We start from the raw sequence: 13369 nt of genomic DNA, 5'->3' as shown, positions 1-13369 counted from the left end.
GAAACAAAGAGAAGTGGTATGATTGTCAATGAGGCAATTATCAACAGAAGGCTTAATGATGTGAACCGTTCCTTACTTTATTGTAAAACAAAACTACACACTACGAAATATATTTTCCTTATTATAAGTTTTTCCCGTATGACTTCCTTGTTACTGTTACAATGCTGTTCTCATCTTCACGTTTATAAACCTTTTAGGTCCATGTGTAGCAGGGGTTGTTGGTCTAACAATGCCAAGGTATACATTGTTTGGAGATACTGTAAATACAGCTTCCCGATTGGAGTCTACTGGTGAACGTAAGTATTCCCAACACTACAAGCTTCCCGATTGGAGTCTACTGTTAAACGTAAGTATTCCTCACACCACAAGCTTCCCGATTGGAGTCTACTGGTGAACGTAAGTATTCCTCACACCACAAGCTTCCCGATTGGAGTCTACTGGTGAACATAAGTATTCCTCATACCACAAGATTCATATATTACATATATCAATAATAAGGGTCTCTTATAAGATGAAAAAAGAGGCGGAAGAAACCGAAGATACAGAGGAGAAATTGAAAACACTCAAGACAAAAATGACAATGCCTTGGTAAACAACGAAAGACGACAAACAGTCAAATAAGTTAACAAAAACAACAACACTATAAAGCAAAATAACGACTGAACAATACAATTCCCCACCAAAAACTGGCGTGATAAGGGGTTTCATAGAAGGCAAGTATTTCATGTTATGTAATATATTTGTTTCTGTTTAATAACTAACTTCATACCGGTATGAATTTAAAGGAGATAAAATAAACATATTCCATTATTAAAATAGCAATGAGGTTTAGAATGCTATTGAATTTATAAGATTAATGCCTTTGTATGTAAAATCTTCTTGTGTACACGAATAACAATATAATAAATAATATAACTGGTCAATAACGGGAGCAGTGATTTACACTCAAATTATCATTCAATAACGTTATAGCATAGATTTCTTATTTGATACTGTATACACAATCTTTATGAACTATAAAATAGAGAAGGACATGTAATCGAGCTTTATCTAGATTTACCAAGCTTGCACCATATGAGAAAACATATACATGTACAACATATCGTTACAAATTGTGTACCCAAACCAGGAATTTAATATAAATTTGAAGTTATGATTCCGTGTTTTGCGCACTGTTCTAAACATCAATTTCTGCCTTTCCCTAATACAAGGAAAACCACAATGTGATTCAGTAATTATGTTGCCATCAAGGCAACTGCTTGTGGAGCATAATACTCTTGCCCTATCGTCGCTTCTGATCTGTGGCCGTATGGAGTTCATGCAAATGCCTTAGTTTTTTTTATCTTGATTTGTCTTTTAAAAAAGATTTACTAGTTTAGACATCTGTACACGTTTTTGTTTCTCATAGTGCTCTGATTTATGGGACTTTTTTATATTCCTCAAATTGGGAAGAACGAACAAGACAATCGTTGATTGAAATTTTTACATTGAACATTAACATTTCTTCTTCAGCCTTACAGATCCATTGTAGCGATTCATGTAGGCAGCTTCTTGATAAATTGGGTGGATATACAATTACAGAGAGAGGTTTGGTCAGCATGAAGGTAAGTGTTGAATAAATTTATAAAGTGTTTTAACCAACACGCGACCACTTGGTTCTTTGTCTTCTTTGAAGGGAGAGACCATATTGTATGCCCAGTACAAAAGTTGAGAAACTTTGCAGGAAATATTACTCAGATTAATTGTTATAACTTTTTCTATTTTTCTAACGTATTTTCCTTACATCAACCTGTGATGTATTTTTACCATCCGAATAACCACATACTTACATGCTACCCTCTGCTATACCAAATGTCGATATACAACTCTCTTTGTATTCGGTATAATATAAACAATACCTCATATATTTTGTTGAAGCCCGTACGGTGACTTGTAGTGTTTAGTATCTTTTTCCTTGGGTCTTTCTGTGGATTGTTGTCCAATTGGCAATCATACCTTATTTATATTTATAAACATTGACTTAGTCTCGGGTTGTATCTTCCCTCGTGTAGTAATCTACTTTACAATTCTTCACTAAATTCCGTTGATATGACTCTTGATAGGATGAGTCAGTTGGCCATGCAGAGTATAATTGGAGTGCTTTGAAACCTTTTTGCAGCTATCACTCGCATCCATTACAGTCAAACCTCGTTGTGTCGAACTCGGATGAGTCGAACCTCGGATAAGTCGATTACATTCGTCCGACCCCTTCGACTTCGACTTATCGAGGTTCGACTGAATTACATTTAATATTTTACATATTAATATATGTTTAACTGTATATATTAGTTGAGTTAGAGATAACCAGTTGTTCTCATAACGTACATTTAAAAAATTCTCCCTTCAAAAACAAAATATACTGACCCTAATTTCTTTAAGAATATACCCTGGGTTTATTGTATGTGTTATTTATAATGCAGGATTTGGATTCACACATTTAGGGTTACCTTTTACACAATTGCAGTAACGGAACATAAGATGACATTAATACATATATGCAACTCTACTTGTGACCTCATGCTTTTTTTGTAGTTACCTTAGGTACAACATAACAACGAACCCTTCACCTTGAAAAATGTACATTTTTGTCATGTTTATAAAATTGAGAATGGAAACGGGGAATGCGTCAAAGAGACAACAACCCGACCAAAGAGAAAAAAACAGCCCAAGGCCACCAATGGGTCTTCAATACAGCGAGAAAATACCGTACCCGGAGGCTGGCTTCAGCTGGCCCCCAAACAATAATGTATACTATTTCAGCTATTGGACGTCACACTAAACTCCGAAACATATAAATGTACACGAATTAAAAAAAAACTAACATACAAAGTCAAATCCAATATATATATATATATCCATATATATCTTTTTTAAATATTTGTTATCAATTTATAATGAAGTATCTTTCATATTTTATAAATAATTTATTATCGGTCAAATTGGATTTGTCTGACTGCTATACACAAAACAAATGTTAGAACTGTAGAAATGTCATATTGTTATCTCATAAGTGTAAAAGGCGATTAAAGGGTTTTGCTATGTTTTTATGAAGTACGTGACTTATGATATTTCGTTGTTTACTCTTAGGGGAAAGGAGAATTATTCACTTATTGGCTAAATGCAGAAGATGAGAAAATACGACATGAACGATTGCGACGTACAAGTCAGACATTGAAGTTCAATTCACCCTTAGCAAGAGAAATAAGGAATGCCTATATACCACATTCTGGTCAGAATTTCCGTTCTCTTGAAGATAGTTTAAACGAAAACTACAGTGATAAAGACACACATTCCGATCACAACCAGCCAACTCCCCTTATGGACATTTTATGTGAAAGTGAAAGGATTAATTCTTCAGTTCCTCTACAAAAAATTCCACAAGAGCCTAAAGACTCTCCTACAACAAGTTCCATGAAAGCAAGAAAAATATTTCAATCAAAACTATTCAATGGTGTGATTCCTGACGATAAAAAGTTTCGGCTACTTAAAGGTAGTTCTGGTTCAGATATTACAACAGAAAGATATGCTCTGATGAGTGATTTCCGCGACGACGACAGTGATAGTGACCATGTGTCAACTAGGCATCATTCCTTAGGAACAAGAAATAACATACGACAGCCGCCAAGCTGTGCAATGTGTACGCTTCCAAAGTCTGTAAATCAAGACAAAGACACAAATGTTTATGTACCAGACAGACAAGACATTGAGTCAAGAAATTATTACAACAGTTTTGGACAAAATGATAATTTGATTGACCCAGAAACAATATTGTAGCATTTGGATCATTGAAGAATTACAGATAAAATTACACGAAAATTGTAATTGATTATACCTTTTGTTAAAAAAAATATTTGAGGGTTTATACAATGATTGTTTAAGTGTATAATACAGGGGCAACTATCACTTGCATACCAGCACCAGGATATGATAATATGTTAACGTGATTTGAATATGAAGCCCGTTTTATACTAAACCGACAAATCGAGTCGGAATTTTTAAGTGCTAGTTCATAGATAAAGGTTAGCAGATAAAAGACATGCCACCCTACTCGGACACATAATTCTGCCTCCAAAGCGCCGATTGTTTAGGATACTCCTATATTATACTAGGGTGACATTACCCTTTAACACATCTATCTGCACGTAAAATGATACCCTCAAGTATTAACCAATACAAAACTGTCGAACTATTAATAATTCAGAAGACATAGTAACAAAATGTTCAGTATGATAATTAAATAAGGGTGATAAGGCAGATTGTAACTCCTCGTAATAATGTCGGGTTTGGTACGTTATTTTCCGTGAAAACTATATGCTAAATCAACATCGCAGCTATTTATTATTATTTAGGAACACACCATTACAAATGTAACTGTAAATTTCATTTTTTCCACTTTATTTTTGATATTCAAGCTTCGTTTTCGTTTGTTACCTTGATTTGTCCTAATCGATTTATGAGATTTGAACATCGGCACCGCTGTGGCCTATATTTAAGGTTGGTAATTGATTGTTGAAGATCAGATAATCATGTATCATTAAACCATTGTTTTGAAGTTTCAAATTCAACATCGCCATGATGAATTTATTATCAACAATGCATTTAACGTCGGATTCTAGTTTTATCTAGAAATAAGATTTTTGTGATGAATCATGTATGTTTGATTTCAATCGTGTTATATGGGTGTCTTCTTAGACTGAATCTTAGTTCAGAAAATAGTTAATTTTACGATGATGTTTAGTCAAATTCTAGGGATTAAACGATTTTCATTAGAATAAGGTATACTAGGATTAAACACGTACTCGACATATTAATAACATAGGTAACGAAAGTAGTTTTTGGCAACATGGTCTATCAGAATGTGAACTAACCAAGGGAAAAAAGTAATTTTAACAGATCAATCGCATTCAAGTATTTGAAGATATGCAGGAGATGTAAGAAATATTTATCAATAATTTTTCCTGCATGCATTGGTTTTGCAATAGAACAAATAAACCCGGTGATATACTGTTAAATATGCACTTTGTATGTAATACCAACACTGGACTAAACTGTTGAAAAACGTATTTTAAATTTCACAGTGAACTTTTTTTTTAAATTTTGTTGATTTAGTTGTTATGTAGTTTTATCTACATTTTTATTGATAAAAGGCAAGGTACAATTTATTAAAAAGAATATGTTGTACTATAAAATATCATTTTGCAATTTAAATTGTGTGTAATGTCAACAATGTCAATAAAAAATTAGTGGAGTCAAGATTTCAAAAGTCGTATTTTATCCAAGCATTATCATTTTATCAAGATTTTTTCTCTTCCATTACTTTTTTCGTTTATTAATAACTGATTTGTAAAGTTTTCTGGTTTATTTAATTTAGTTCCATCTGCAAAATGATCAACATCTAAATTTTTATCGATAATTTCACAGGTCAATATATAAGTGTAAGATATATATAATGCTCGACATTGACAATATTTATTTGATAGCATTTTAACTGACATTTTTATTGCGCTTTCCGCTAATGAATTTGAATTTTGTAATTGACACATTAGTGTTACTCTTTAAATGACACTATACCTCTTTTGTAACTAATTAACTTACAATAAACTGACTTTGAATATTGATTTACATAGTTATTGCAATAATAAGAGATATGATAAAATATTGAGTTAAGAAATTCACCAATAAATGTGTGAAATGATGCAAATAATATAAGTCCGAAAAACATTAAAAAATGAATTAACCTTAAGTGCCACATATATACCACATATATAATTATTACCGTTTCCCTTTTTCCTTTGTTTTTGTTTATCATTAAGGTTTTGAAGTTTTTGAGAAACGCACTTTCCATACATAAAGATAAAAAACGTAGAGAATACAGTAATGAGACAATAATGCAAGAAAACAAAACATAAAGAAAAAACATATTTTATGAAATTTAATACATATATCAATTGACTCGTAGATTGCATTTACCGTGTTGAAATAAATTGTGTTGTCATTATGAATAAAAGGCGATGCGATGTTGGGTATACGTTAATGAAAAAAAAAATAACGCAACAAAAAAAATTCAAGAACAAACAAAAAGTTCTTACAATATTATACCGTATCAAACAATGCTCACACTTACAACAAAGCATGCTCAAAGTACTTTACGTGTTGATATGAGATCATGTCATCCTACCCTCAAAGATGCATTCAAAGAAGTTTGTATATCTTTTTATTATTTGTTGCAAAAAACAAATCAATTTGGAGAATAATTTAACAAAAACCCCGTTTTCCGCTTTAACAAGAGTAACCGTAGTATCAAACGTACTAATCTTGAATCTACACAGCTTGTCTCTTCTCTTGATACGTGTACCAGGGGTGTGAATAAATCAACCATTCCCATCAATGTACAGTATTTAAAATTTCTATGCAACCCACTTTTGGAAGCAGGTATAAAAATACTAACCTACTAATAAAACCTAATCGATAAAATATAATCAGACACCAAATCAACAATAAACGTAGTATTAATCAGTAACCAAATATTGTTGTTCACATAAAAGAATGATCTATTACACGACACATCAACAATTCGTCATGTGATTGCGTTTATAAATAATAAGTAGAGGTGAAAGTATTTACGTAACCAACACTAGTTTAAATGTCTTCATAGCTACACTCGTATCTATTCGCAGACAAATGTTTCAGATGTTATCGCGATAATCTTATAATGAAAAAAAATTGAATTGTCTTTCTTTAAACACAATATGCTTTTTGATGTAAACTACACTATGCACTTTCAATAATTTAATTAAATTAACTCTCAATATTTAAAAAAAAATTTTTGAACAAACCTCTGTTGAGAAATAGTTCGAGAAAAAAACCCAGTAGTGTTGCTTAAAAACACCGAACCTACATTGAAAGCCAAGTTAATCATATTTCACTTTCATTGAGAACTTTATGTTAAATCCTGTTGCATTATACTTCCATTAGGTAATTGATATTAAGCCTTGTTACATTGTATATTTCATTCATGTCAATATGTAAATAGTATTATTAATTGATTAGTTATTTGTAGATATACATATTATTTATATTCCTGAGAAATCTGTGATAATTTCCGACTTCACTGTATATACTACTATCATTCAAAAATGACTTCAATATGTTGAATAATAACACGAGAATCAAAATTGAATAATAAAAGTGTAATATTATTTGTAGCAGTTATTTTCTTGTTTCATTCAATCAGTTACAAAACTGCAAAAAATATCAATTTGTTCAAACAATTTAAACAACATTTAATGAACAGCGCTTTTTCTGGATTAATCTTCACCAGGAACGCTCAAAACCGAATATTTGAAAGCTAAGGATGTATAAGAAACGAAACAGTTGCGAGCTATATAACCAAAATAGCCAAATCCATTTAAGGTAAAATTTTCCTGAGGGAATTAAAGCCTTAGTTTGTGAATAATTCATAAATCTATAAACGGACAATTTAAGAATGGTTTGTTATAAATCAAGTACAACTGAGCTGATGGTTTCTTTCTGGGACTGATAGTCCACCAGCAGCGGTATCGACCTAGTGCTGTAAACAATGAAAACAATACTTTACAAATTTTATGCGTTTGAAGCGCTTTTCTGGATTAACCTTCATCAGGAACGTTCAACGACGAATGTTGGAAGCCAAGAATGCGTACGAACCAAAACAGTTGAAGAGATAAATGACCAAAACGAATATAGAAAATACCCTTCGCCCCCAGTTCCGCCTGAAGTCGTGATTGCAACCGCCATTCTCTGATAGCCCGTATGACCTTCCATACGTATTAAGAACTGCCCCAGCTGAACTGTGTTGACAGTAGGGAGTTCAATCATGCAATTCATGGTCCATAAACTCTTTCCAAATGTGTTCTTGTGAAAATATGATAACCTGCATGCCCTTCTTAGAGTTCAAAATCGGAAAAATCTGAAAAGTAGCCAAAGTCAAGTAGGGGTGGGAGTCATTTGATGGCCAATACGTTAATGATATGGGTCGTATGTATTAACTATTATCCTAAATGCATGCATAGGTGGTTCAGAAACACAAGAAGATATTATATGGCAAAACAATCTGGCCTGTAAAAACTAGGTCACTGTTTTGTCACAAATCTGTAAAAACGGACATTTAGGCTGACCTGGCTTACCAATAAAAGAGGGACGAAAGATACCAGAGGGACAGTCAAACTCATAGATCGAAAACAAACTGACAACGCCATGGCCAAAAATAAAAAGACAAACAGACAAATAATAGTACAGATGACACAACATAGAAAACCAAAGACGAAGCAACACGAACCCCACCAAAAATTGGGGGTGATCTCAGGTGCTCCGGAAGGGTAAGCAGATCCTGCTCCACATGTGGCACCCGTCGTGTTGCTTATGTTATTAAAAATCCGGTAAATAGCTTAATTCGGTAAGTCACATTCGTGAAAAGTTAGGGTATTGTAGTTACGACATAAGGAACATATCCGATATCATCTGTCAAACGGTTATTCCATAACGGTCAACCAACTCGTGAACTTGGGAAGCTGAAATCATCTCTTTTGTCGTAAAGTTTTGTTTTCAACCGACCCTCATTGTCAATTTCTAGATGTAAGTCAAGATATGAGGCAGACTTAACTGTATCTGTAGTATCCTTTATCTCTAGTTCGATGGGATAAATTCGTTCAACATAGTCACCACATGTTCAATAATAATCCCGCATCAAGACACTCAAGTCACATTTACTTCCATTTAGTATAGATGGACTGCTGTTACTACAAGGTAATAATTGAATAACAAAGAAACTCAATTTGGTTCACCTCTCAAGGTCGTATTAAAATTAAAAAAAATAGACTGAAAATTACCATTTTTCAGCTGGGATGGGTCCAAAAATCTCTTTGGGTCGAATCACCAGTAGAGGTATCGACCCAGTGGTTGTAAATAAATTCATTATAGATACTAGGATTGAAATTTTGAAAGGTTTGTTATAAGTTATGTCAGAAACCAAAGTACTGACTACTGAGCTGATGATACCCTCTGGTACTGAAAGTCCATCAGCGGCGATATCGACCGAGTGCGATGTGCATGTTGATGTGGTTCATTAGTGTTTCTCGTTTCTCGTTTTTTATATAGATTAGACCGTTGGTTTTCCCGTTTGAATGGTTTTACACTAGTAATTTTTGAGGCCGTTTATAGTTTGCTGTTCGGTGTGAGCCAAGGCTCCGTGTTAAAGACCATACTTTGAACTATAATGGTTTACTTTTATAAATTTTGACTTGGATGGAGAGTTGTCTCATTGGCACTCATACCACATCATTTTATATTTATAGACGTAAATTATTTTTTCCAAGTTATTTCATTATGATAAAGAAGAGTAAACTCACTTTTTATTACTGTAAATCTTCTCTCTATCGCTGGTAGTCAGGGATTACTCTAAGCAGCTCACAGTCTTTCTTGTCTATAGAAGGTAGAGCCTCTAGATTACCTCTATCACAACTAGTCTTTTGCCTACAGAAGGTTGAGCCTTCAAATTACCAATCAGAGCATGTAAAGCATCATTTTGCATGCAATATTTGTGAAGATGGCGGGTTATGTCCTCAGGGAGTTAACTTTTGTAGGATAAGTATTGGATGAAATCCTAGAGTATTGTTTGGTTCATTATACTAAACGACGCTTTAGTCTTACACAACACGTTTAAAACCCTCCATATGGTCAACAATAGGTTTGTAGCAACAACACACATTATGGGGTTTGCTCTAAACATTGCGGGTTTCTACCATTTTTTTGTGAAAAAATAATCAGAGTGTAATTATATGACAATTACCAGAAAACTACATCTACTGTTTCAATATGTAGATCATGACGTAAAAATATTAAGTAACAGTTCTACTATGACATTAGGTTTAGAAAGTTGGAATGAAATCCAGTCATTGGTTTAAGAGAAGTAACTGTTGTTGACGAACACACACATCAATTAAAGAACGAATATACGACGGAACGGCTTCAGTAAGTGTCGTAGATGACGAAAGTAGAAATATCTTAACTAGACAGAACAAAAACAAGTAAGTTATAATGATTCCTTGTTGTCAACGATGACCTTACTCTAACAACATACAGGAAAGAAGAGAAGACATATCTAGTCTAATGCTAGTGTAAATAATAAAGCTTTCTAAAAAGTGCTATTTATATTGAAAATTTTTGTCCGATAGGGTTATATTAAGTCCATAAGGCAACATTGCAACTTGATAATGTTAAGAAAAGACATCCGTCTATTACTGCTTCTTAGAAAAATCTGTTTGTAAAATTTGTATTAATACATATCTTTTAACCATAGCCATTTTGAAGCATGAACTACAAATAAATGAAATACTAAGAAATAAGTTGAATTCTTTTTTAAATGATTTACTAAAAACAAATAACAATTTGTACATATCTGTAATTACAATAAATAAATAACAATGTGTACATAAATGTTTTTTATCACAGAGAACAATGAAAGACACAATGGTGACAAGGAAACTTGTAACCGAATAATGTTCATCTAACATGTGTTATTTCGGAAAGAAGGTAGACTATAAATAATATATTTATTTATGAAAGGAAGTAGTTTAACTTTGCCCCTTGTAATATTTTAACGCCGCCCATTGTTATGTGCCTGTCATTGTCTACATTTTATGTTAGTTCATTTCACTTATTTTAGCCTAAAGGGAATTTTTTATGCTGGCCGATCATTGATAGTCTATATCAAATTTATGAACATTAAAAGTATAAAAGAGTTACCGCTATGCTGGATATCATATAATCGGTAAACATGTGTATTACAAAGTGAAAAGGAGAAGGTATGATGGGACCATGTTCGGGTTTGAATTTGAATATACAAAGTATCATAAATCCAATATGTACCCTTCAGAATATACAAAGTATTACAAACCCATAATATACCATACCACAAGACATAACCATGTAATATTTCTATTAAATTTTTGTTCCTTTCGTATTTGTGGTTTTTTCCCCGTTATTTGGTTGTAAAAAAATAAACTGAAAATACTAACTTATTCAGCTTCTTTCTTCTTTGACGATTTTAATATTTAATTGCCTCTCACAAATGCTACCGATTTCATTTAAATTTCATGATAGGACTTCATAAAACTTTTTTGAAGTGTTGTTTCTGATTTGTTTTTATTGAACTGCAGTATTCAATCAACACATATGGCTATCTTCGCTACTTTTTTGCAGTTTTTAAATATGTGACATCTTTTATTTCCTTGTTCAAGTTGCTGGTCAAGGAGTGAAGGGAAGTGTGGTGTGTGTATAATTCATTTTTTTTTCCATAGTTTCTGCTATCTTTTTCATAAAATATTACAATATTGCCAATTAAGCACCATTTTTTTTTATCATGTCATTAATATTTAGATAAGGACATCAATCGTAACCCGAATAACCATATTTTGTTAAAAGCTGTCTTTCACAAAGGAATATGCCGTGTAAGGAGGCAGTTAATTAAATTTTACTTCGCCAAAACTAACTTTATAACGACTCGTGTAAGTCAAATATGTCACTGTTGACATGTATATGAAGTCACAGTGATATTTCCAATATTATTTATGCATGAAAGTAACCAGAATGTAAACCAAAATCGTTTTGTCAATAATGATAAATATCATACATAGTACCTAAATATCTCATACTTATTCATTGAACATCCGCCGATCCATATATAGTAAATTCAACTGACCAGGACTGCGAGCCGATGATATTGTACTGTGACGTCATGACCTTGATGAATATCAACAACGAGCTTTTTTTTTAAAATTGGTTTAGAAGTAAAACATATTTTCAGGAAAGAGTGAGCGTGGTGTTGAGGTGTTTGTGTGCATTTGAATTAATAAAACGCTGAAACCTTATTATGATTCAAATCATTTCTTAATCATGGAACAAATGAGACCTTCTTATTTTGGTTCAATACTTACAAAGTAATGTTAAATATAACAAATAATCCATGACACTTCAGAACAAACGTCGGTTTACGGAGCGTTTGGTCATCACATACAAATTTAGATCACAGCTTTGAGTCGGTCCATTTACTTTTTGTAGATGATGGTCCGGTCTATAAAGTGTAATTTGACCCCAAGTGCAATTTATTATTTCTTAAATATAATTTTGAAAGGATTGAACATTTGTAAAGACCAAGTATGAATTCTGATCATACCTTTTCCTTTGATCTATGTAGGAAATAAATTCATCATCATTATCGTTTGAGTGGAGGCCTTTAGATTTAAGTTATCTTATCTTTTGTTTATACATTTTTTTTTCATAAATGCCACAACAATTTATCAGAATTTGGTATGAATTAAACTACATATTGGTAAAGTATAAAAATATTTTATCATTTTTGTTAATATTCCCATACTACCGACGGTTTAGCTTGACTCAGATATTTCTCCGTCGTTTTTGGCAGCGACTTCTGTTAAGAAATGAAATGCATTATCTAAAGAATCCATAACAAAATTAATGCATAAGTGTTCATTTAACATTTTCATCAAAACGATGAAATAAGAAAGAATGTGTAGGACTTCACGTTTAAAACATATATTTAACCAAATGACTATGCTAACTTAGTTAATAAGGAATCGAAGATTCGATTGAATCAATTGAAATAATCAAATGACGTTAATAATATTTTGATACCCGAGATTTTTTAGATACAGTTCATGGTTTGCATGCATATCATTCTTACAAATGTTTAATATAGTACAAAGTATAAAAAGAAAACATCAGCTCCAAACCACGTTTTTGCAAATGATTGTCATGGCAATGGTTAATTGGAGATAAAAACATGTCACAGATACTATTACATATACATTTATAATACATCTTCTACATCTGGTCCTATATAACCACCATTATTTGATTGCCACTTAACATTCATTAATGGCATTGTTTCCTGAACGGGTGTAGATGGTGGACGGAGTGTAAAAGTTGGTGGTTTACATGAAGTGTCACATGGTGAGCATGGCACAGAGTTTACTAAATTGCCATTTTGTTCCTTAGTGTCTATAAAATGTTTCAGATCGTGAGCATTTGTAGGGTCAATATGTTTTACGAATCCGTTACAATGTTTATAGTTTGTTCCATTCACAAGATAATTGTCAAAATAATTTGGAAAGGTAGCATGATCTATCTCTAGGTTTGATCGTCTATCATGATATGAATACACAGACATCATTGTAATTCGCTTTCTCCTGATTATTGCGTCTTCAGATTCCAGAAAATATGTAAATTTTTCACCTTTTCCCTGCAATTAAAAATCGAAAGTATTTTCAAGTAC

General features: G+C 32.5%; 2 protein-coding genes across 3 annotated transcripts in view; one reads left to right on the top strand and one right to left on the bottom strand.

Annotated features, from left to right (window-relative positions):
* Window positions 1-7238, top strand: part of LOC127707900 (receptor-type guanylate cyclase Gyc76C-like) — a 148429-nt gene extending 141191 nt beyond the window's left edge. For both annotated transcript variants that reach the window (XM_052212659.1, XM_052212658.1), the window contains exons 20-22: window positions 198-296; window positions 1513-1604; window positions 3127-7238. In XM_052212659.1, the coding sequence (XP_052068619.1) occupies window positions 198-296; window positions 1513-1604; window positions 3127-3813 (878 nt within the window). In that variant the 3' untranslated portion in view covers window positions 3814-7238. The remainder of the gene's footprint in view (window positions 1-197; window positions 297-1512; window positions 1605-3126) is intronic.
* A 3180-nt stretch (window positions 7239-10418) lies between these two features.
* LOC127709627 (guanylate cyclase 32E-like) overlaps window positions 10419-13369 on the bottom strand; it is a 43397-nt gene continuing 40446 nt past the window's right edge. The window contains exon 21 of the mRNA XM_052215231.1: window positions 10419-13336. Within this exon, the coding sequence (XP_052071191.1) occupies window positions 12905-13336 (432 nt within the window). The 3' untranslated portion in view covers window positions 10419-12904. The remainder of the gene's footprint in view (window positions 13337-13369) is intronic.

This window comes from Mytilus californianus, unplaced genomic scaffold, assembly GCF_021869535.1.
Source record: "Mytilus californianus isolate M0D057914Y unplaced genomic scaffold, xbMytCali1.0.p SCAF_7, whole genome shotgun sequence".
Taxonomy (NCBI): domain Eukaryota; kingdom Metazoa; phylum Mollusca; class Bivalvia; order Mytilida; family Mytilidae; genus Mytilus; species Mytilus californianus.
This window is presented reverse-complemented; position numbering and strand designations above follow the sequence as displayed.